The 22,025-nt window shown below is 53.1% G+C and overlaps 8 protein-coding genes across 8 annotated transcripts; 5 read left to right on the top strand and 3 right to left on the bottom strand.

Annotated features, from left to right (window-relative positions):
* Positions 1–28: 28 nt before the first annotated feature.
* Positions 29–973, top strand: QC762_608570 (uncharacterized protein; the record flags this gene model as incomplete). Its single annotated transcript, XM_062892533.1, has 2 exons — positions 29–916; positions 971–973. The coding sequence occupies 2 exons, from the start codon at positions 29–31 to the stop codon at positions 971–973; spliced, it is 891 nt and encodes a 296-aa protein (XP_062741122.1).
* QC762_608560 (uncharacterized protein) lies at positions 959–3,217 on the bottom strand. The gene is made up of 10 exons (XM_062892532.1): positions 2,562–3,217; positions 2,449–2,499; positions 2,280–2,396; positions 2,201–2,219; positions 2,009–2,131; positions 1,929–1,951; positions 1,833–1,870; positions 1,756–1,780; positions 1,165–1,697; positions 959–1,108 (listed from the first exon to the last, which is right to left on the bottom strand). Exons 1-10 carry the CDS (start codon positions 2,610–2,612, stop codon positions 1,039–1,041), a joined length of 1,050 nt encoding a protein of 349 aa, XP_062741121.1. The 5' UTR covers positions 2,613–3,217; the 3' UTR covers positions 959–1,038.
* On the top strand, positions 2,766–4,831 carry QC762_608550 (uncharacterized protein; the record flags this gene model as incomplete). Its single annotated transcript, XM_062892531.1, has 3 exons — positions 2,766–3,300; positions 3,371–4,545; positions 4,601–4,831. 3 exons carry the CDS (start codon positions 2,766–2,768, stop codon positions 4,715–4,717), a joined length of 1,827 nt encoding a protein of 608 aa, XP_062741120.1. The 3' UTR covers positions 4,718–4,831.
* Positions 4,832–5,868: 1,037 nt separating this feature from the next.
* Positions 5,869–8,379, top strand: QC762_608540 (uncharacterized protein). The gene is made up of 2 exons (XM_062892530.1): positions 5,869–6,611; positions 6,666–8,379. Exons 1-2 carry the CDS (start codon positions 6,034–6,036, stop codon positions 8,335–8,337), a joined length of 2,250 nt encoding a protein of 749 aa, XP_062741119.1. The 5' UTR covers positions 5,869–6,033; the 3' UTR covers positions 8,338–8,379.
* A 696-nt stretch (positions 8,380–9,075) lies between these two features.
* On the bottom strand, positions 9,076–13,233 carry QC762_0099940 (uncharacterized protein; the record flags this gene model as incomplete). Its single annotated transcript, XM_062884193.1, has 6 exons — positions 12,938–13,233; positions 12,814–12,875; positions 12,472–12,766; positions 12,069–12,425; positions 11,849–12,023; positions 9,076–11,789 (listed from the first exon to the last, which is right to left on the bottom strand). The coding sequence occupies exons 1-6, from the start codon at positions 12,950–12,952 to the stop codon at positions 9,076–9,078; spliced, it is 3,618 nt and encodes a 1,205-aa protein (XP_062741118.1). The 5' UTR covers positions 12,953–13,233.
* Positions 13,234–14,948: 1,715 nt separating this feature from the next.
* Positions 14,949–16,373, top strand: QC762_608520 (uncharacterized protein; the record flags this gene model as incomplete). Its single annotated transcript, XM_062892529.1, has 5 exons — positions 14,949–14,954; positions 15,027–15,365; positions 15,417–15,786; positions 15,823–15,949; positions 15,977–16,373. The coding sequence occupies 5 exons, from the start codon at positions 14,949–14,951 to the stop codon at positions 16,371–16,373; spliced, it is 1,239 nt and encodes a 412-aa protein (XP_062741117.1).
* Positions 16,374–16,691: 318 nt separating this feature from the next.
* Positions 16,692–21,996, bottom strand: QC762_608500 (uncharacterized protein; the record flags this gene model as incomplete). Its single annotated transcript, XM_062892527.1, has 4 exons — positions 16,692–17,317; positions 17,426–21,242; positions 21,294–21,442; positions 21,506–21,996. The coding sequence occupies 3 exons, from the start codon at positions 21,994–21,996 to the stop codon at positions 21,109–21,111; spliced, it is 774 nt and encodes a 257-aa protein (XP_062741115.1). The 3' UTR covers positions 16,692–17,317; positions 17,426–21,108.
* QC762_608510 (uncharacterized protein) lies at positions 19,381–20,961 on the top strand (the record flags this gene model as incomplete). The annotated part of the gene is made up of 1 exon (XM_062892528.1): positions 19,381–20,961. The coding sequence occupies one exon, from the start codon at positions 19,381–19,383 to the stop codon at positions 20,959–20,961; it is 1,581 nt and encodes a 526-aa protein (XP_062741116.1).
* Positions 21,997–22,025: the final 29 nt, after the last annotated feature.

Below are 22,025 nucleotides of genomic sequence, written 5' to 3'. Positions count from 1 at the left end.
CTCTCCTTCACCACCACCATCAACAACAATGGACGACTCAAACATCCCTCCCAATCAACCAGCAATCACGCTCCCCCCCCTCCCATCAACACAACCACATCATCCCACCCCTCGAATCCACCCCTCCTCCCTCATCCACCCCTCCTCCCTCATCCACCCCTCCTCCCTCCCCCTCATCCACCCAACCGCCACCGTCGGAGCCTTCTGCCTCATCGGCCCCAACGTCACCATCTCCGCCCGCACCACCCTCCTCTCCCACGTCTCCATCCCCTCCAACACCACTGTCGGCACCGACTGCACCATCCACCCCTTCTCCGTCCTAGGCGGCCCCTCCCAAGCCCTAGCCGACAAATCCCAACCTCCCAACACCGGCAAGCTCACCATCGGAAACTCGTGCACCATCCGCGAGGGCGTAACCTGCAACGTCGGCTTTTCGGCCAAAGGAACAGTGATAGGAAACGGGTGTCTACTCATGGCCAACAGCCACGTTGCTCACGACTGTGTCTTGGGGGATGAGGTCATCCTCGTGAACGGGGTCCTCCTGGCTGGGCATGTAACGGTGGGGAGGGGAGCGATTTTTGCGGGCATGGGAGGGACCGTTCAGTTTGTGAGGGTTGGGGAGTATGCCTATGTTGGGGGGGCGACGGTGGTGAGCAGGGATGTTTTGCCGTATAGTATGGTCAAGGGGTATAGAGGGAAGACGGTGGGGGTTAACGCTGTGGGGCTGAAGAGGAGGGGGTGGACGGGGGAGAGGATTCAGTGGGTGGAGCGGGCTGTGAGGGCTGCGTCGATGGGGGATCAGGAAGAGCTGAGTGAACTGGTGAAAAGAGTTGGAAGCACAGGAAAGGATGATCTAATGAGGGTGGTAGATTTTGCGAGGGAGTCGGAAATAGGGCTGTGTTCATTGCATGAGAAGGTAAGCGGGGGAGCAAAGCTGTGATGTAAGAGGGAGTGCGTGGTCTGCAAATAGTAACAACAAATTCTTATTTTCATCTCCCGCAGCTATCCTTTGTACTTCCCTCGATCAACCTGCGGACCCTAAGCGGTAGTCTTGTCGACACTCGGCTTCTGTTTCGAAGAGAACGGTTTGCGGCCATAAACAACATATCTGCAGGATTGGGGTCAGCATCGCCCGCCGTATTGTACCATCCAAAGATCACTCACATGGGCCAGTAAGCATGCACCCTCGGATCTCTCAACACCTTCCTCGCGTCAGCAGCTAGCAACAGCACCTCTTCTTGACTCCAGCCCATTGCCCTCGTAAGAGGCGCCAAGATGGCCGCCTCCATGACCTGGTCCATGTCATAAAGTGCCCACTGGCCCAGCCTCTTGTACTTGGGGTCACGGGGCCAGCCATTGATTGGCCACTTGTAGATGTACTCGACGACGTCTTCAAACCCGGCTTCCTCCATCATAGACTTCCAGTTTTGCGCAGCTGAGAAAGGTCGATGCATAGCTTCCATGGCCTTCATGAGCCATGACATCCAGATCCATAGGCCAGAGTCCTCAGTGAAGGTGCCGTCATCACAGCCAATTGGCAGAGCCATGTCCTGTGCTTCAAAGTAACCGCCGGGTTCCAGCTGGTCGTAGACCTTTTTGACTATGGAGGCATTGTCGGCGAAGCTGCCTGTCATGAAGCGGCTGATAATGAAGTCGAACTTCTTGGACCATGTCCATTCCTTTTCGAGATCGTCAATCTGGAAATGTCAGCTTCATTCCATACATGCTATGGCATGGTCGTCTTATGAGATGTACCTCAAAGGAACAATTCGGCGGTATGCTAGATCTAGGGTAAGCGGTGTTGTCAAAGGTCTTGGCAGATGTATACGCACAAGTCCGGTTGAACTGGGCTTAGGTCTACACCGATGACCTTTAGGATGGTCAGCAATCGAGTTGAAAGAAATAGAAAACAAACGAGGCTAACGCACTTCTGCCTCGGGATGCTGATCCGCTATTCCATCCCAATCAGTTAGCTTTCTGCGTGGAAACGAAGCACCAGAAGCCTTACCGTAATCGATACACCAGATGCCACTTCCGGTGCCGAGATCAAGTACTCGTTTGGCGCCGTCTTTCTTTGGGCAAAGGCAAATCTGGTCGTCAAAAGTCAATCTGAAAAGGTGGTGTTGCAAGTCTGTTTAGAAGTTGCCAAGTCAGCTAACGTAGCCGACGGGCATTTGCCCCCAGCTGCATGTGGACCTACCCAGCCGTTCAACTTCGGACTATAAGTGAACATATGATTTAGCACGATGTAATGGCGGGACGGCGCGCACATGGCTTACTGCATCATTCGGCATGAAATATTTCCCAGCACTCATAGAATGGTAGGTCCGTCCGTTCTCTTCGTAGAACTCAAAAATGCTAGATCGTAGAGAGGTGAGACTACTACGTCTTGACGCCTACAGTCGGTCAGGATCGGCGAGTCTTGAGACACGAAGAAGTGAAACATACATCGTCTACACCTGAGTCGTAATTCTCTTCATCATGAGCATCTGACGGTCCCTAATGTCAAAGATTAGGTGGCAAATCCCCCGGACTGCGGGGAAAAGGTGAATTGGGCATACAAGCTCGACTTCGTGCTGATGACGGACATCCTCCGGCGGTGTTTGAGGCATGATCTTGTTGTGTTTGTGATCCGGCCTCGACTTGGGTTTGATGGTCCGTAAGAGTTCGAAAGAGCGGAGTCGTGGTGGTCGGTCAGCCAGAACAAGGAAAACGGCGAGCGGCTAGATAGGGGATGCTGAGCTGAGGTAGCCACATCCCAGACAATGAACGGAACATGCCCCCGGTTGCCGGTGTGGCTTGACACATGCGAGTCCCCCGCTTCCCAATCACACGCTCAGAACGCCAACAAACCAACAAGGACCATCGATAATTGGTCCCAGGCGGTCCAGCACACTTCTGCTGTTGCAGTAGTGCACATACACCCTAGCTGCTGCAAAGCCAACAAGCATCCCCAAGCCCTGGACCACAGCACACCTCAAAAACAGGCCGTGGTTATCGTGGAAATGAAATGCCCACCATGTGACACGACGGAACCCAGCTTGTGTTTCCCAAACTGCTGTTTTCCACACGGTACAGAAATGCGAGATTCTGCCATGTCATGGCTACCTTCCTCGACCGTGGCCCTCATCGGGACGGCCCTCTTACTTTGCTTTGTCATCGCCACTCGGGTCCAGTCCTTTGTTAGAACACGGCATATTCCTGGGCCATTCTGGGCTGGATGGACCGACCTGTGGATGATACGCGCCCAGCTCAGCGGTCGATTTTGCTTCCTCCTTCAGGATGCAAACAAAAGATATGGTATTCCACCCCATGCTGACCTACCTGTCCTTGCTGCATATCCATCGACTGACTGACATTAATTTCACAGGTCCAATCGCAAAGATCGCACCCAATTGGGTCGTCTGCGGCGACGCTGAAGAGCTGAGACGTATTTGGGGAGTCCGTTCAGCGTGGAAGCGACCATTTTGGTACCGCGCTTTTCGTTTTGATCCCTACAAGGACAATGCTTTCTCAACCACGGATGACCAGGTTCACGAAAAGCTGAGGGCAAAGCTCATGCCAGGCTACGGCGGCAAAGATGTCGACAACCTCCATGAGCTCATCGACAGACAAGTCGCTGGTCTTGTGTCACTACTAGAGAACAAGTATCTGTCAAGCAAGACCGAATTCAAGCCCGTCGACCTGGCGCGCAAAGTACAGTATTTCACCTTGGACGTCATCTCTGCATTGGCGTTTGGCAAGGAACTGGGCTACCTCGCCGCCGATCAGGATCTGTTCAGCTACATTCAGACCACTGAGAGCACGCTTCCCATCATGCTCACGATAGGGTTTATGCCCTGGCTCCTGAAGCTGATTCAGTCACCTCGTCTCAAGTTTCTGATGCCCGACATCGACAGGGTAGTTGGCATCGGAACTGTTGTCAAGACGGCCCAGCAAGCGGTTGCCGAACGCTACGGGGACAAACCCTTGATCAAGCGCGATATGCTCGGCTCCTTCGTCGCCAATGGCCTCACCAGGGAAGAAGCGGAAGGCGAGACCGTGGTACAGATCATTGCCGGCTCCGACACGTCAGCTACAGCCATTCGCTCCACGTTGCTCTTCATCATCACCAACCCGCTCGTCTACCGCCGTCTACAGGCCGAAATTGACACTGGCATCCGCGAAGGTCGCATCTCCTCACCCATCACAGACGCCGAGGCCAGGAATCTGCCATACCTTCAGGCCGTCATTCGGGAGGGCCTCCGAATGTGGCCGCCAGCGACCGCTGCCCTCCCCAAGGTCTCTGATAGTGACCAGGTTGTCTGTGGAGTTCACATCCCCGCCGGAACCATCATTGCGTGGGCCCCTTTCAGCTTCTTGAGAAGTAAAAAGATCTTTGGGGAGGATGCGGATGTCTTTAGGCCTGAGAGATGGCTGGATATTGAGCCAGAAAAGTATCGGACCATGGACCAGACTGTCATGATGGAGTTTGCATCAGGCAGTCGATGGGAGTGTTTAGGGAAGACAGTGGCACAGATTGAGCTCAATAAAGCTTATGTTGAGGTGAGCAGTTGACCCTGCAAAATCCATATGCTGTTACTAACATCCAACTACGCAGCTTCTTCGCCGGTTCGATGTTACTCTGGTTGATCCTACAAATCCTTGGACCTCCTTCAATGCGGCCGTGTTCATCCAGAGTGACATGAATGTTGTAGTCACCAGGAGGGAGTTGTGAGACTTGGGCACAGCGGTAAACGCACGATCAAGCACAGCTCGCGAAGTCTGTGGAGGAGGTCGTGTTTGATAGTTACGATTGGAAAGTCGGCGGATGAAACGCTTAAACTTACCTACCAATGCAGAAATGTCTAGGCGTTTTGAAAAGAGCATATCTTGACCATAATGCAAACGAGGCGCTGCCAGAGTTGTGCGGCTTATGCGGGCAATCATTGGCCAGGGTCCTTCCCAAGCAAGCCACATCGGCTGGAGCGAGGAAGGAAGCGCGTGAGGCAGAAATTCATTTCCTTTTATTGTTCAGTCTTCGTTTGCTTTCGTCATCTCAAATCCAAATTTCGATCTTGACTGCAGTCAACTATACGACTACATGCGGTTCATTAACACCAAAACGTTGCAACCCACGGATATCCAAGACCCCCAATCAATTCGATATACCATTCTTTCACACTGTTGGACAGATAGCGAGGAAGCAAAGTTCCGAGGGATTACCGACCCAGCCAACCTCCGCCAGACAACGCGCTTTGCCAAGATTCGCACATGTCAGCTAGCAAAGGAGCGCGTTCGACAATTCCACCAATTGGCTCCCATGGTCCATGGATTGGGCAAAGCTCTTTGCCACATCTCCAGAAACCACACAGCAGCTGTGAGTTCATCGTTGAGAAGCATGTCGACTCCCATCTCCTTCAAGGTTTTCAACAGGCCAGCAACAAAACGTGGCATGTTGCAAACAAAGGTCACACCCATTGAGAGTAAGGAATCTGAAGCTCGGCTTGTCAGCTAGGTAGGTACCATATCACTGAGTTTCTATTCCCAAGCAACCCAAAGAAGCTGACCGATGCATTGAACTTGTTCCCAACTATAATTCAACCCGCCCCTTTATGATCAGTTGGGTCAAGTTGTTGGTGTTTGTCAAACCTGGGTCTGGCCAATGACAGCACCAGCATTGGAGTGGCTGGCGTTACACCGATCCTCCTAGCTCAGATCCCCGAATCAAGGCAGCCCTTCGTTCACCTACCGTACCTCACATTCCCAATATCATCCCCCTTCCACCAATCTATCCACGCCAGCACTCGGACATTTCTAACCTGTATTGAGCAACCCGGCCCGCATCGCATATTTTTTGACTTTTGAATGGCCGCTCAGCGACCTGGATATGATTATCGAGGGCTGAGCTGGGATCATTTAAACGAGTCCGGATCGATCTCCAACCTCCCAGCTGCTACCCCACTTGAGTGGGAGTCCCTCTCACAACATCAACGAAATGTTCCACAGCATTCACAAACCGCCCCTTGGGGACATGGGAGGGATGGGGTAGAAATGGGGGATTTGGGCACCCAGCGGCCCGCCAGAGAAGATCCATTCAGCGACCACAACCCTTTATCCAGGCCGTATCGCAGCGGAGGGTACCACATGCTCGACGAAGTACAAGAACCAGCCAAGCTGGGTTTCCTCAAATCAGTCATTAGTCCAACACCAGCAACTCAACATCATGACGGGTCTTCTCCGCCTGATCGTGGTCATCCCGGGCCTTCCGGGCCGTCATTCTTCGGTCGGATAAGACGGTCCAAGTGGGCGATGTACATCTGCCTCATCTTTGGTGTTGCTTGTGCAGCTGGACATCATGTGTTTTACAGCACGCTCAATGGCAAGCCCGCAACGGATCAGCTTGTGATGCAGCGGTATGGAACGTTGTTGGCGTTTGGGGCAAAGGCGGGGCTTGGTGCTGCGGTTATTGAGGCTTCCCATCAGCGGGTGTGGGTAACGGCGCGGAAGAGGGTGATGACTGTTGGGGCGTTGGATTCGTTATTTTCCATGACTGAGAGCTTGGCTTCTTTTGGGGCTTGGGAGGTGCTCAGAGGGGCTAAGATAGCGGCTCTGTTGGCCCTTTTTGTTTGGTGCGTGGCTCTTCTTTCGAACTTACATGCAGTACTGGAGACTAACAGATGTAGGATTGCACCGATCGTCGTCATTCTGACTGCCAACACTCTTCAGGTTGAGCTCAGCCGGATTGTTACTGAGGATAGGTGCGCCGGGGTCAGGACGCTCAACTTCAGCTTTGAAGAAATAGACGAATGGAGAGATCCAACCAAGATAGGCAAATATTTCGAGGTTCCGGCCTCCATCTGGAACACAACGAAAAAGGCCACCGATGACGACGACAGCGATGAGTGGTTCGACTATTACACCGCACCAGGCCTGACATTGGCTCAGACACTTACCATTGGTGCCTTTATGGGAGAGACAGTAATGCGGAAGAACGCACAAGCGGAGACTTGTGGCAGCGGCTGGAACTGCACTTTCGAGATCAAGTTCACCGCCCCTGCCTACAAGTGTACCGAGCTCGCAAGCGGTGTCGGCTCCAAGGCATCGAATCTGACGCAACAATCCGGCAGCATAGCTCCACCGTTCAGCACCGATCTGCTCCTCCCCAAAGGCATCTATAGCTACTATGCCTTCACCACAGGCGGCGATTACTTCAACATGCAAATGAAAGACGTCGAACCAGGCGGAATTCCCAAGACCGACCGCCCCTATCCCAAGAACCTCGGGGCCTTTCGCACCGATCCCATCGTGTGGATAGGATATTCCACCCGCACAAACCCGGGGGAACCTCTCCCTGAAAAGTCCTCCTCTCCCGGTTGGGAGCAAGCCTTCACCCCGAAACTCTTCGCCTGCGAGAACTACGAATCATCCTACATCGTCCAGTTCAACTACACCGAAAACCTCCACTCCACCAACGTCCTCGACGTGGAGTACCTCCGTCCCGTCATCAACACGACCTACCTCCCTGACATCGAGTTAGAAGATGGCACGGCAGACAACGTCGCCGCCACACCGCAGTCAAACTACGTATTCCCCCAGAACAAGAGTTTGTACCGCCGCACCGCAGCGTACTACTCCCTCTCCCTCATTGCCCGCTCCTTCCTCAACGGGACAGTAGCAGCCAACCAGAAAAACGCCAACGGAGTCCCAATGGCCAACACGAATGTTATTCAGACAAAAGTATTGGACATTGCTAATAATTACTTCCCTGTGGGGGACCTAATGAAGACAGTGCAGAGGTTCTACTCTGAGAACATCATCCTTAGCATGCTCTCCAACCCGCAGTTTACCAGTGTGGTTTGGGCTGCCAAGCCAGATGAGCAAAGCGGGATTGACCCTGATGTGCAGAGGGAGGATGTGGAGGGGCTGAAGTATCCTTGTCAGAGGTCGAGGGCTGGGAATGTGTACACGTACCATGTGAGGGATTTGTGGATTGTGTATAGTATTTCTATTGGGCTGGCGGTGATGGGGGTCGTTATTGGGGTGCTGTCTGTGAGGGAGAATGGGGGGTTGATGAGGAATGTGAAGTTTAGTAGCTTTGTTGCTGCGACTAGGGGGGAGGGGTTGAGGAGGGTTGAGTGGGGTGGGGCTGATGGGGGACGGGTGAGTGAGGGGGTGAAGGGGATGAGAATGAGGTATGGGATGGTTGAGGTTGAGGGGCAAGGCGGGAAGGAGTTGAAGTTTGGGTTTGGGTTTGAAGAGGATGTTACGAACTTGGAGAGGAACGGGGGCGGGACTGCGGTGAAGAGGTTGACGATGTTGGGGGCGAGTTCGAGAAGCTTGGCGAGGTCGGGGTGAAACAATCGACTTTACAGTTTCATGCATGTTGTTCTTCCCGGTCAAAAGAAATGTATTGCCGCTTTTGGACTTGGGTGGGGTGTGTAGTTAGGAGCAGCACTGCCTCTTCCACCCTACCCTCCTGCCCATTTCAGCCTGGAAAAAATGTGTTTGATTTCGAAATGTCCAAATTAACCAGCTTAAGCTCGAATAACGAATTTGCAAGTCAAGGTAAAGGCAAAGTTGAATCGTCATATAAACCAACATACTGCTTGTCTTAACTACAGTTCCATTTCATATTTACATACCTACCTAAGCTTCTTTATCACTTCCTATCAACAAATTAGCACTTACGGCGTCATACCTCCCTAGTTCCCTTGGCATCAGCTGCCGCTTTCACAGGCTTAGTTACTGCAGTCAAATCATCTTGGGAGCCTCGCGGCTGCTAAAGGAAACCAGATCAAATAAAGTTTGTTGTGGCGCTTGGAACTACGTCAAGCCAACTAGCCCGATCTCGAGTTATTCGAGTGGGCCAAATGACGTCTCTACCAACTGTTCTAGAGCCAACTATCTTCATGACGAAACAGGGTACTCGAAGTGATGAAAGAGGCGGGATCTAGAAGGATCTAGAGTATTGTGACGGGCTATAAAGTAATGGAGACCCCCAAACCCCTCCTGTGACACGCTATGATAGGAAAATAGAGAGAGAGATTGAATGAGAGATCAGCTAAGCTGTGTGCGGCTAGCTTGCAAGCCCAGTCATCTGATCTCCAACACCTTCTCCCTTAGCTGCAGCGCCTGCCGATGTATCTGCTTAGCCTCCTCATACTTCCCCTGGTTATCAAGCACACTCGCAAGGTTGTTCATGCTGGTGAGCGTGGAGGGATGCTCCTTGCCCAACACCTTCTCCCATAGCTGCAGCGCCTGCCGATGTATCTGCTCAGCCTCCTCATACTTCCCCTGGCTATCAAGCACAAACGCAAGGTTGTTCATGCTGGTGAGCGTGGAGGGATGCTCCTTGCCCAACACCTTCTCCCTTAGCTGCAGCGCCTGCCGATGCATCTGCTCAGCCTCCTTATACTTCCCCTGGCTACGAAGCACACTCGCAAGGTTGTTCATGCTGGTGGGCGTGTCAGGATGCTCCTTGCCCAACACCTTCTCCTTTAGCTGCAACGCCTGCCGATGTATCTGCTCAGCCTCCTCATACTTCCCCTGGCTATCAAGCACACCCGCAAGGTTGTTCATGCTGGTGAGCGTGGAGGGATGCTCCTTGCCCAACACCTTCTCCTTTAGCTGCAACGCCTGCCGATGTATCTGCTCTGCCTCCTCATACTTCCCCTGGCTACGAAGCACAAGCGCAAGGTTGTTCATGCTGGTGAGCGTGGAGGGATGCTCCTTGCCCAACACCTTCTCAGATAGCTGCAGCGCCTGCCGATGCATCTGCTCAGCCTCCTCATACTTCCCCTGGCTATCAAGCACAAGCGCAAGGTTGTTCATGCTGGTGAGCATGTCAGGATGCTCCTTGCCCAACACCTTCTCCCATAGCTGCAGCGCCTGCCGATGCATCTGCTCAGCCTCCTCATACTTCCCCTGGCTATTAAGCACACTCGCAAGGTTGTTCATGCTAGCAAGCATGTCAGGATGCTCCTTGCCCAACACCTTCTCCCTTAGCTGCAGCGTTTGCCGATGCATCTGCTCAGCCTCCTCATACTTCCCCTGGCTATTAAGCATACCCGCAAGGTTGTTCATGCTGGTGAGCGTGGAAGGATGCTCCTTGCCCAACACCTTCTTCCATAGCTGCAGCGCCTGCCGATGCATCTGCTCAGCCTCCTCATACTTCCCCTGGCTACGAAGCACAAACGCAAGGTTGTTCATGCTGGTGAGAGTGGAGGGATGCTCCTTGCCCAACACCTTCTCCCTTAGCTGGAACTCCTGCCGATGTATCTGCTCAGCCTCCTCATACTTCCCCTGGCTACGAAGCACAAGCGCAAGGTTGTTCATGCTGGTGAGCGTGTCAGGATGCTCCTTGCCCAACACCTTCTCAGATAGCTGCAGCGCCTGCCGATGTATCTGCTCAGCCTCCTCATACTTCCCCTGGCTATCAAGCACAAGCGCAAGGTTGTTCATGCTGGTGAGCGTGTCAGGATGCTCCTTGCCCAACACCTTCTCCCTTAGCTGCAGCGCCTGCCGATACATCTGCTCTGCCTCCTGATACTTCCCTAAATTGCGAAAGCTCTCACCCACTTTGGAAAGAAGACCTGTTGTCGCTTCCTCGTCATCTGTTCTCTTCCGTAGTTGAAGAGCATGTTGCGTATGAGGAAGATACCTTATCCACTCTTCTCGGTTTTCGTGTTTAGGCCAAGGAAATACATCGTCAAGCCGTTCTAACACTTTGGCCGTCCATTCCTGTCGCTCTCCCTTTCCATCTAACCAGCTCAGCATCGATATCTGAACTAGCCGATGGATATCGTAGCTATCCGACTCATTCTGTTGGGAGATAAATGCATACGCCTTCAGGGTCCCGATTGCTTCAACAGTCTCTAGCGTCCCCGCCGGCGGCAACAGGGAGTGCGGAATATCCTTCCCGGCTAGAAAGCACAGAAATCTGAGGTAGTCAGCCGCCAGCGCGTCGTGATCTGAGATTTGCTGGAACGAAATCAGCCAAGTTGTGGCGACAGCATTTTGAATGTTCTTATATCGGTGTCGGTCGTCAAAGTGACTACTCAACAACTTAACCATATCCTCATCACTGGACTTGCACAGCTTGAGGTACCGCGCAGTCGAGATCTGCTCCTTGGCCATATAAGCAGACGCTTGCCGTATTGCCAGAGGGAGGTTAGTAAGAAACTCTAGCAACGCATTGTTGCTTCTTGTGTCGCTCATCTGAGAACCTTTCAGGTTTTTCCCTAATAGCTTAAGGGCCTCGTCTCTGCTCATTTCTTCAACTGCGATAATATGATTTTCAGACTCGACCAGCCTTAATCCAAGTTTGTGGTTTCGGGTTGTGAAAAGAATAGATCCTTTCCGGCTGAATGGAAGATAGTCGGTAAGGGCGGTATCCCCAAAGAGTAGCTTTTCATCGTCGGCGTTGTCGATGATCAAAAGCCAGTTACCCATACTCTCGCGGCCCAATACGGACTTAATAAGTGCCTTAACATCTGCTTTTTCTTCGTCGATTCCCGGTACCTTAAGCTGCTGGCCGATAGCGCGGTATGCATTCTCGAAAGCGGTGGCATCCACAGCGGGAACCCAAAAGACCGAGCATTCCGGCTGCACGTCGCGAATGCGATAAGCGGTCTCCAGCGCGATCTGTGTCTTTCCAACCCCCCCCAGACCTTCGATGGCGGTCCGTTGGCAGTCATCTTCGTCTCCACTAGGAAGAACCCTCTTAAAAAGATCTTCGAGAATTGATTCACGCCCGACGAATTCCTTATTACGTCCGAACCGGACGATCCAGTGTCCCTTCACGGTAGCTTCGCCATATTAGCACTATTCTGGCCGTATCAGCCCACCCAGGAGATGATCAGCTTACAGTTCTTCCGCAGTTTTAAAACAACCGATGCGTCTCCAGCGAGTTTCCTGACCGCATCTTTAACTAATTTAAAGTTGGGACATTCTGGACCTTGGAATTTGTTCATCCCTGAATGGGTCGCATCCAAGCCTTGGCGAGGGAAACCATGTAGGCAGGCCGAAGACTCCGTCACAAGCTATCAAGGTCAGTTGAATATCACGAACGGGGGCAAATAACGTACAATCTTGCGGGTAACACTCCTTGACAGGCGCTTCGCCCACCCCGGCGATAGAATGCGTCTTAACATCTCCGTCTTCCTAGTCTCGAAAAAGCAACTCAGGGGCAGTTGCACTGCCTTAGCATTAGCGATCTCGGCGAACTTCTGAACGCGCTGGTGGACGAAGTCATGGCTCTGCTCGAGGTCTTTTATGAGTTGGTCAGAGGCCTGCTCTCCCATAATGCCTTTAACCAGCACCTGCCACCGAGCCTGCTTCGCAGCATCACTACCCTGGAATGGAGTGGCGAGAAACACGATGCCGACAGTGGAAAGCAGGATATGTTTATAGGCGCTGCCTTCCTGGGCGGCTCGGATGATTGCCTGGGGAGGTTAACCGCTGCCCACCGTATATGATCTAGGGACATACCTCGGCCAGAATAAGCCCTCCAAAACAAGAGGCGACGAAGATAATCGGTCGCGTTTGTGAACCACGGCCTTCGGCGATAAGACCGAGTAGCGTATCGGCATGGCCGAGCAGCGTCTGCACGGGTGCATTTGCGAAGTAGTTTGCATTCCAGTCGTACGTATATATGCGGGCCTTTGGCAGGGCTGCCGGCAGCATGTCGGCGTCCGACAGCCAGTTCACAACCCCATCCCCATTTCTTTTCTTAAACTCCCATGTCCGCGGCGACTCGGTGCCCAATCCGTGGATTGCGATAATACTGTCCGGTTAGACGTGCCTCTATGCGTTCGACCGGGTGGAACTTACTCGATCGTCGCGTCGTCGGGAGCGTCGTCGACTGGGACGATCCGGCGGAGTCCCCTGCAAGCCTAAGGATGAAGTGCCGGTAGTTAGCATCGGACGCCGCTTCTTATATAGAGAGCGATCTCACCTCTGTCGTGGTCATCCTGGGAATATTCTGAAAAGCGGGGCTCGTATTGCAGCACCAGGCTGGTAAGGGTCAGCTTCAATCGCGGCGGTGACTATGTTAAGGTCGCCGTAAGAACGAAAGTGATGGAGAGAGGAGTATTTAGACTTAGCAAGACCCATAATGAGGCGCTGTTTGGCCTTTGTATGCGTGTCACACGTCAAACGACCAACCAGCTACATCACGGCCCAACCGCTATCGAGAACCAATGGTTGGAAATAAGGCAGGCAATTAAGTGCCTCGCGGTTATCAAAGGAATAACGTACGTTATAAGCGAGCGACCAATATAAGCGAGTGACCACTTTTTTCACGCGACGCGGTAACTGTTACGCCCCAAGCGTAATACTCCCGTACAGGAACCACTGGGTGGTACCTGAGGTGCTGGGACACCTCAGCCAATCATTGGGCCAGGGATGGAAAGACCCACAAGCCTCCATACGACCAATCAGGAGGTGCTCAGTCTGATCAGTGGCCAAGACCACTGAGCACACTGAGCACATTGATCATGAAAGGTTGCTCAGTCTGCTCAGCCGCCAAGACCACTGAGCACACTGAGCACATCGATCATGAAAGGTTGCTCAGTCTGCTCAGCCGCCAAGATCACTGAGCACACTGAGCAAGGTACAAAGATACTTCAGAAACATATGTAGATAGCTTCACATAAATAGGGGGGAGCGCCGGGCGCTCCCCGTGTCAAGGAATCTGATTCCTCATGCAAGCAATCAAGTTCATTTGTCTACAATCTACTCTCAATAGCTCTTTGTTAGAACAACCTGTTGTTGACAGTGAACCCGTGTCTGAGGCGCTTGTCACAACCTTCAATCATCCTGTCATATTCACCTCTGGCGTACTGCCTTGCAGTCTGTATCCATTCCTGGTGCAGGTTGTAACAGTAACCTCACCCTCAAACCTAATTTTCTCAACAATCTAAAATGCCATCTACTTCAGAGGAAGCCCATATAATCTTAGCCCTTAAAGCTCTTCAAAATGATAAAAACCTAAGTGTATCAGCTGCAGCTAAGATGTATAACGTCGATCGCAGCACGCTTAGACACCGCCGCGCCAGCCGGCCTGTACGATGCGATACAACACCCAGTTCGAAAAAGCTGACTCAATCGGAAGAGGAAGCTATTGTCCGATATATTATTGAGCTATGTACGCGATATTTTCCACCAAGACTGCGTAGTGTGGAAGATATGGCCAACTATTTGCTCAACGAACGCGGTGCGCCTCCTGCTGGCAAGCTCTGGGCTCACAACTTCGTCAAACGCCAGCCAGAGCTCCAGACGCGTTATACACATAGATACGACTACCAGAGGGCCTTGTGCCGTACGATCCAGAGAGGGTGCTTTCCAAGCGGGATGTGAAGCTTCGTATGCCAACAACTCCGACCTCCCGGCCCGGCACCCCACAACCTTGGGTCTTCCAGACACCACACAACCCCCAAGAAGCTAACTCGCAGTCAACGCTTATTAAGACTCGCATTTGCCAACCATCAAAATAGCTCCCCGACTTCAATGTTGGCTGCTGTGGACCAGCTTGCTAAAAGTACAATGGCTGTGATGCACCAGGTGGCTCTCCTACGTGCAGAGAACACTTCACTCCGCAAGGCCAACGAGGCATTAAGTAAGCGCCGGAGAGCCAAAAAAAAACACGTGTGCGGCTCGGAGGATCACTTACTGTGCAGAATGCACACGATCTACTGGACAAGAAGGCCGTGGGTGGAGAGGGAGTGCAAGAAACACAGCCGGATGGTAGTAGTGCAGGGGTGGCTCATACGAAGGTTCGGTGCTGTGGTGTGTGCGGCAAGCCTGGCCATAATGCACGTACTTGCCAGGAGGCTGCAGAATTGTCTGATTCAGCTATTTCGGATGTGATTATGGTTGCTTCCTAGTATTGTTGTGTAGTAATTGAGGATAATGGTATAAAGGTTGTGAAAAAGTGGTCGCTCGCTTATATTGGTCGCTCGCTTATAATGTACGTTATTCGAACTTAAGCTGGTTAATTTATACATTTTGGAATCAAACACAATTTTTCCAAGCTGAATTGACAGGAGGGTAGGGTGGAAGAGGCAGTGCTGCTCCGAACTACACACCCCACCCAAGTCCAAAAGCGGCAATACATTTCCCTTGACCGGGAAGAACACATCAGCAAAGATGCTGCCTCCTGGTCCACGGCTCCCCTGCTGAACTTCTTGCTGCACTACACCCGCGAGACAGAAGAGAAGGGCCGTTATTCTGATCGCATCAGCGGGCTCAAGGCCATCGATGTGCTCAACAAGGGGTACACGGAAGAGGATCCCTTGCCTGACGAGAGCGAGGAACTTCGGCAGTCCCTTCTGCAGCTTTTTCGCGACGGTCCCGGGAAGGAAAAGGTTCCCAAAGGCACATCTGTAAGCTTGTTTTTCATTGATATGGACACCACATGCTAACTCTGAACCAAGGTTACGATCGTCGGTGCTGGTGTGTCCGGTCTCTGTGTTGGCTATGAGCTGAAGAAGGCTGGCTTTGATGTCACGATCCTTGAGGCATCCTCTCGTGTGGGAGGACGCGTTGTCACGTTCCGCGACCCAATTTTTGCCCCTGGACTGCACGCGGAGGGAGGTGCTATGCGCATCCCTGGCAATCACTTCCTCCTGCGAACCTACATTGACAACTTCAAGATTGGTGAGCTGTTCAACTTCGAAATGCAGAACAAGTTCATCTACTTGTCTGAGTACAGGGGTGGGACCACGTTGACATACGACGACTTCAACGCCAAACTAAAGAGTCATGAGCCTAAGCTGCTCAAGCTCTTTCCATCGCTGAAGAAGTGTGAGCGAGGCCATACGATTGACAAGCTCTGAGAAGTGGCGGTGGTACCTGTCGTTGAAGACTTTCGCAAGGCCTACAAAAACGCCGAAGGCGATGAGCCTTTCAAGATCAAGACGGGTTACCAGGCCATCACCAACCTCTACGACAAGTACACTCTGCGATCGTACTTGTAGGAAAGGGCCGGCTGAAGTCCCGACGCCATCAAGCTATACGACCTAGGCAATGCCCACGTAGTCTTCGAGAACGGCTTCATCGAATCTTTCAAAGACGCGTTCCTGTCCAGCAACTCCCAAGGCGCGCAAGTCGGCATGCAGCAGCTCCAAGGCGGGATGGATCTCGTCCCCAAGGCGTTCATCTCCCCTGATCGCGGCGAGAACTCCCTCATCGACAACATCATCTTCGGTGCCCGCGTCACTCACATCACCGATCCCAAGCCCTCTCCCAACCCCAAAATCCCCATGGCGCCCCAGATCAAAATCACATACAAAACAACCGGCTCAAAGAAGCTCACGGTGGAGTCAGACTACCTCATCCTCGCCATCCCCAACACCGCCCTCTGTCACACGTCAACGAACCAACCACCGTGAACACGGCCAACAACACCGTCGATGCCACTGAATGAAGGGGTAACTGCACGCTGTGAACCAGTAGTCAAAGTGAGGTAGACGATCACAGGCTTCGCGGTTATTAAGAAGATGATATTGGTCAACCTGAGATACTGAGGAACTTGGCAGCGGCTTGAGGCCACTGGGCACGGACCACCTGACGATGGATAAGTACGCGTCTCTGAGATCTGTTTGTATTCCTAGACCTTCTTCTTCCTCATCACGCTCTTCGAGGCCATTGAAGATTATTAGCCTGAATTGAACCATGAGTTCCAAGCCCTGATATTACAGCCCTTGTCACACCCTCCGCGCCATCACCAAATCCCGCCCCTTCGCCACAGCCCAAGAGCAAGCCACCCACGACGTCCGCTACGTCGAGGTGACCAAAGTCTTACTTCAGTACAAAACCCGCTGGTGGGAACAAATCTTCACCGACCACAACCTCGGCACCGACGGCGGGCTAGTCTCCGACCTCCCCATCCGGTACACCGTCTTCCCCGTCTCAAAAGACAACGACCAGTTCAAGCACTCCCGCCGCGGCGCCATCATGGCAGCCTACACCTTTGAGCAGGACGCCACCATCCTCGGGGCCATGTCCCCAGAGAGACAAGTCCGCATCGCTGCCGAAAACCTCCATACCATATTTCCCGAGGCCAAGTCGCTCGAGCTGCTCGAGGCGGGGACGTCGCAGGTTTTCCCGTCCGACGAGCTCGCGGGGGGGAGTGCGTTTTGCTATTTTGGACCGGGGCAGAAGAAGCAGTATCTGGAGGCGATGTGCGAGAGTGATTGGAAGTGGCCGGAGAGTTCGAGGTTGGGGAAGCCGAGGGTGTTCTTTGCGGGTGAGCAGGCTAGTTACACGCACGGGTGGATTCAGGGGGCGATGGAGGCGGGGTTGAGGTGTGTGCAGCAGGCTTATGCTAGTACTACTGATTTGGTGGTTACTGTTAGGGATGGGAAGGAGGAGCAGGAGGGAGAGGAGGGAGTTGTGGCCGAATGAGCGGGTGGTCACGCTGAGAGGGGAGAGGGCTTTTTACCTATCTGTAGTTTGACGACGGCTCCCAAGAGTCTCAACGAGTTCCGATACTCATTTTGACGAAAGGCAATTTGAAACAATCGTGACCTGGAAAAACATGCCATGCCGGTGACTCGAGCATGTTTGAAAAGTTCAGATTACATGACGTGAAAGCTGCCTTACCAGCTGTCAAACGGCTACATGCGGAGCAAACATCGAGCCTCACACCACCACACAATGTTGATATACATCTTTCCAGCAAACAAAATGACAAGCACAGACTCCCACTTTGACTGACAACTTGTCAGAGTTCCCTCTTTTGCTCTTTGCAGCCATACCTACCTACCCTCTTTCACCAGCTTGTCCTCCTGCAAGATCTCTCACTCTCCCTCAAGATAACTTTTTCGAAAGTTCTCACCCCAGCATCTCTCTCAGAGAACCTACGTCATCATCAAACCCACCACAATGTCCTACTACCGCCCCTCCCCCACCTCCGAACCCTCCCCCTTCGACTACCACCGCTTCCCCCACAACAGGGAACTCCGCCGACTCGCCGACTTCAAGTCCGACAACAACCTTCAAATAACCCACCGGTTCGTCTGGCTCTGGGTCCACAGCCGTCTCCCGGAAGCCATCAAGTCCGCAGTCCTTCGAAGCGGACTTTCCTATTTTGGACTGCGGCCGGCGATTATACCGGACATGTCGGGAGACATCATGGTTATCGCCTGTGATGACAACTGGGTTACGGAAGAGCAACTCGAGGGGTTGGAGGTCGATGTGGAGGGGGTGTTGGAGAGTTTTGGGGTTTTCGGGCGACAATTAAGGGTTGTTGTTGTTTGAGGGGAGGGGAGAGATAGTTGGTGGTGGTGGTGGTGGTGGTGATGGATAGATAACTGTTTACATTGGGAAAGACTTGGGGTGATATGGATAGACAAAAGTTGTTCTCTGGGCGCATCATGGAGTTTGAACGAGCAATTACCATGTGGCTCCCTCAGCCAAGCTCTTTGACACATTATTGACCGGAGCTAAAAGAGTCTGGAGGTCTTGGGACTGGTCCACAAGTTGAGGTTAGCGACGGGGCAAAATGACCTAGACTTTTGAACCCGTGTCTCAAACATTGAAGTCTGATAGGGCTGAAGAAGGATTTGTTGGTTGACTTGTGGTTACAAGAATTAGTGATGTTCTATGCCGTGAGCCGTGTGACAGGGGTTAAATGGGGGTCAGGTCCGTCCCTGTCGGCTACCGCCAACCCCAACCCTGACGACATAAAAACATTGGCATTCGCAAGCTTCAACTGAACAGGAAGCCCCGCAGCCTTCCAGAACGGCTCCTGGTGAAACCTTAACACCGCGACAGGGCGTCTGGCAGATCTCGGCCTTTCCCTTCAACTCTCCACCAGTGGGCGGAGCGACGCCCGCTTCATTCGGCCCGTATGCCACGTCCAGGATGGAGCTCCACCGCAAGTGTTCCCTGTCGTCGATTGGGCGGCGCAACTGTCTTCGATGTCGTTCGTCGAGCCACTGACAGAAAGTGGGTGGGTGGGGGTCAATTGCAGGCTTGTAGCTTTTTCCCTGACGCGCGGAGTTTCCCTTTCGGTGCGACCCTGGACCACTGTCTCGATACTCGCGCCCCAATTCTCGTCCTTCGTTTGCAAAGCGATGAGTGCTGCCAGTGAATGCGTGTGTGAGTGGGCCACACGGCAGATACGATGGTATCCGTAGCAGAGTACAAAAGCCGGCAGCACCCCTCAATCCTACCCACTTACCATTGATAGAATGCTTCTCGTTTCTGGATGGGATCCATCGGTGCAACCTTGAATATACCATCCGGGCCGTTGACGTTGGGAGTTAACTTCAGCCTCATCAAAGTTAATGTGTTAGTCGGTCCGTATCTGTGCCACGTTCAAAGAAAAGCCTCTTGACCGCATGCTCGCCCTCAACACCATCACCTCTGCGCAGAGGTAGCACGTTTGACATCATGGCCGACAACGCAACAGCCGCAGCCATGGCCAACACCGGCCAGCAGCCGCCGGGCTCTCCGGCTCCTGCTGCCCTCGACGACATCACCCCAGCGCCAGCCCCCGATGCTTCCCAAACCTCCACAGCCAACCTCACCTCCCCAAACAACAACGACGACCTCGAGAAACAAACCCACATCATCTCCACCACCCCCACCAACCCAACGCTCCTGATCAACCCAGACGTAAACCACTACCGCATAGCCGCCCTCTCCCTCGCCTCCCTAACTGCAGGCCTAACCGACGCCTCTGTCGGCCCCCTGATCGAACCAATGAAGCACTTCCACTCCCTCCCCGACGACAAACTCATCTCCCTCCTCTGGGTCGCCCAAGCAGTAGGCTTCATCCTCGGCGTAGCCCTCATCTCCCCCCTCCGCTCTCTCAAACCCTTCCTCAACCACGACAATATCACCCTCCTATCGACCAACATCCTAGTCTTCCTCTCCTACCTCCCCTTCTCCTGCTCAGCTCCCCTCCCCGCAATAGTAATAACCTTCCTCCCTCTCGGTTTCGGAAACAGCTTCAACCTCGCCATCGGCAACGTCTACTGCGGCTCACTTCGGAGGAAAGCAACCTTTTACCTGGGGGTAACGCACGCCTGCTACGGCCTAGGCGCCACAATCGGACCGCTCATCGCCACGAGAATGATTGTGCAGACGGGGTTGGATTACGGCCAGTTTTACAGCATTCCGCTGTGTCTGAGTCTCATCAACTCGATGTTGTTGTTTTGGGCTTTTAGGGAGCACCCCGTTGTTGCGCCTCCCGCGGCGGGCACAATGGAGGAAGGCAATGCCGAGGCAGTGGCGACGGAAGCGAGGAGACCGAACCCAGGAGAATGGCTCAGATCCTACCTCCCAGCCGACACCAAGCTCGTTGTTTTCGCCGCCTTGTTCATCTTCTGCTACCAGGGTGCCGAGGTCTCAAACGCAGGTTGGATAACTGAGTATCTCCACCACCGCCACCCCGCCTCGCAGGAAAAGATGGACACATACGGGTACACCATGACCGGGTTCTGGGGCGGCGTGACGCTGGGACGGGTGGTGTTGACACCGCTGGGGGAGCTCTGGCCCGGGGGAAACAAGGTGTTTGTGTATTTTCTGATCCTGCTCTGCACAGGCTTTCAGCTGTTGATATGGTTGTTAAAGGGCGGCATTGTTGCAAGCGGTTTGTCGGTAGCATTCGTTGGGTTCTTCATAGGCCCCGGATATCCCTGCGCGATGAGGGTTGTGATGAAAATGCTCGACGAGAATGAGATACGGAGGCCACCGTTTGGTAGGGTGGATAAGGAAGCCAAGGCGGCCGCGATGGGCGTCATTTCTGCGTTTGGCATGACCGGTGGGGCGGTCGTGCCTTTTGTCATCGGAAACCTGAACAGGCCTGTTGGGAGATGGGTGCTGCATCCGATTGTGCTGGGCTTGTACGCGCTGATGCTCCTTCTGTGGTTCTTCCTGCCAGTAGCAAGATGGAATAAGTCGGCCTGGAAGCAGCGACCAATACACCGTTTTGTTGATGCCGTCTTGACATTCTGGCAGTCGCTGTAATAGGCTAGAAATGATAATTAAATATGATAATAGTTCGTCACATACCTCGGAATAGTTTGTCTCATGGGCGCGTGGTCATGATGTGGATGAAAGGTGAATTCTAAAACGTCTATTCGTCTATTGATCGGCATAAGAACAGTTGCCGGTCTATTTTCTGCCCGTTGCAGCCTCCTTGACGGTGGTCTTGCCAGCCACAATGTCCTTGACAGTGGCCAGGATTTCGGTGAAATCCTGGAAGGTTGTGAAGGGGACGTTCTCCCTCTCACAATACGATACGAGATCTGAGGCCTGGTCAGCATGAGCAGCAAGACACAAAACGAAACCAAACATACCTCTCCCAGACTTGGCAAACAGGAGATCCGTCTCCTTGGCTGCGGAGAGATCCGACACGCCGTCGCCAGCATAAAAGAGCACCGGCCTCTCTTCAGCAGGGAGCCTGGCATAGGGCCGAATTTCGAGGGACTTGTCATGTCCGAACCCACTAGACTGGCGTCAGCACCATATCTCCGAGCTCCACCGTCGACCCCCACGCGATGAAACATACCTATCATCGTGGTAAACGATGTGCCAGCCGCCGGCCTCGTTGACGCTCTTTCCTGGCCGGGGGGCAACATCATTGCTGACGATTTGCAAAGTCTCGGCTTCCTCCTTGCCCAGCATGTGGGCCAGCAACGCTCTGATAACGGGTTCCATACCGCCGCTCAGGATCACGATGGGCACATTGTTCTCCTTGGCCCACTCGAAGAACTGCTTGAATCCTGGGTCCAGGGTAATGTTCTTGAGGAGGAGCTCAATGCACTCGTTGAATGGTGTCTTGATGCTGTCCAGCATGTCGGCAAAAGAGTCCCTGAAATCCCGGCGGCCAAAGAGAACATCCTCGTTGCCCTTCTTGCGGAGCTCAGCACCAAAGCCAAGGTTATCCGTCATCCAGTCATTGCTGTCTTGCTGGGTGATAGTACCGTCAAAGTCGGTAAAGAAAATGAACTTGGGTTTTGTCTTGAGCGCCGGGAGCGCAATATCGAGAGTAGAACCCATGGCTGTGGTCAAAAGCGGACTGGGTGAGG

Source organism: Podospora pseudocomata, chromosome 6 (genome assembly GCF_035222375.1).
Source record: "Podospora pseudocomata strain CBS 415.72m chromosome 6, whole genome shotgun sequence".
In the NCBI taxonomy this organism is placed as follows: Eukaryota; Fungi; Ascomycota; class Sordariomycetes; order Sordariales; family Podosporaceae; genus Podospora; species Podospora pseudocomata.
Note: the sequence above shows the minus strand (reverse complement) of the source record. Positions and strands in the feature narration are given on the sequence as shown.

Excerpts from the sequence above, each read along its gene's own strand:
- QC762_608540 (XM_062892530.1), top strand. The coding sequence starts at position 6,034 with ATGGGGGATTTGGGCACCCAGCGGCCCGCCAGAGAAGATCCATTCAGC. Across the intron at positions 6,612-6,665 it reads CTGTTGGCCCTTTTTGTTTG|GATTGCACCGATCGTCGTCA; the intron begins GTGCGTGGCTCT and ends TAACAGATGTAG.
- QC762_608560 (XM_062892532.1), bottom strand. The coding sequence starts at position 2,612 with ATGCCTCAAACACCGCCGGAGGATGTCCGTCATCAGCACGAAGTCGAG. Across the intron at positions 1,871-1,928 it reads ATCAGCATCCCGAGGCAGAA|GTCATCGGTGTAGACCTAAG; the intron begins GTGCGTTAGCCT and ends ACCATCCTAAAG. Across the intron at positions 1,698-1,755 it reads CGCCGAATTGTTCCTTTGAG|ATTGACGATCTCGAAAAGGA; the intron begins GTACATCTCATA and ends TGACATTTCCAG.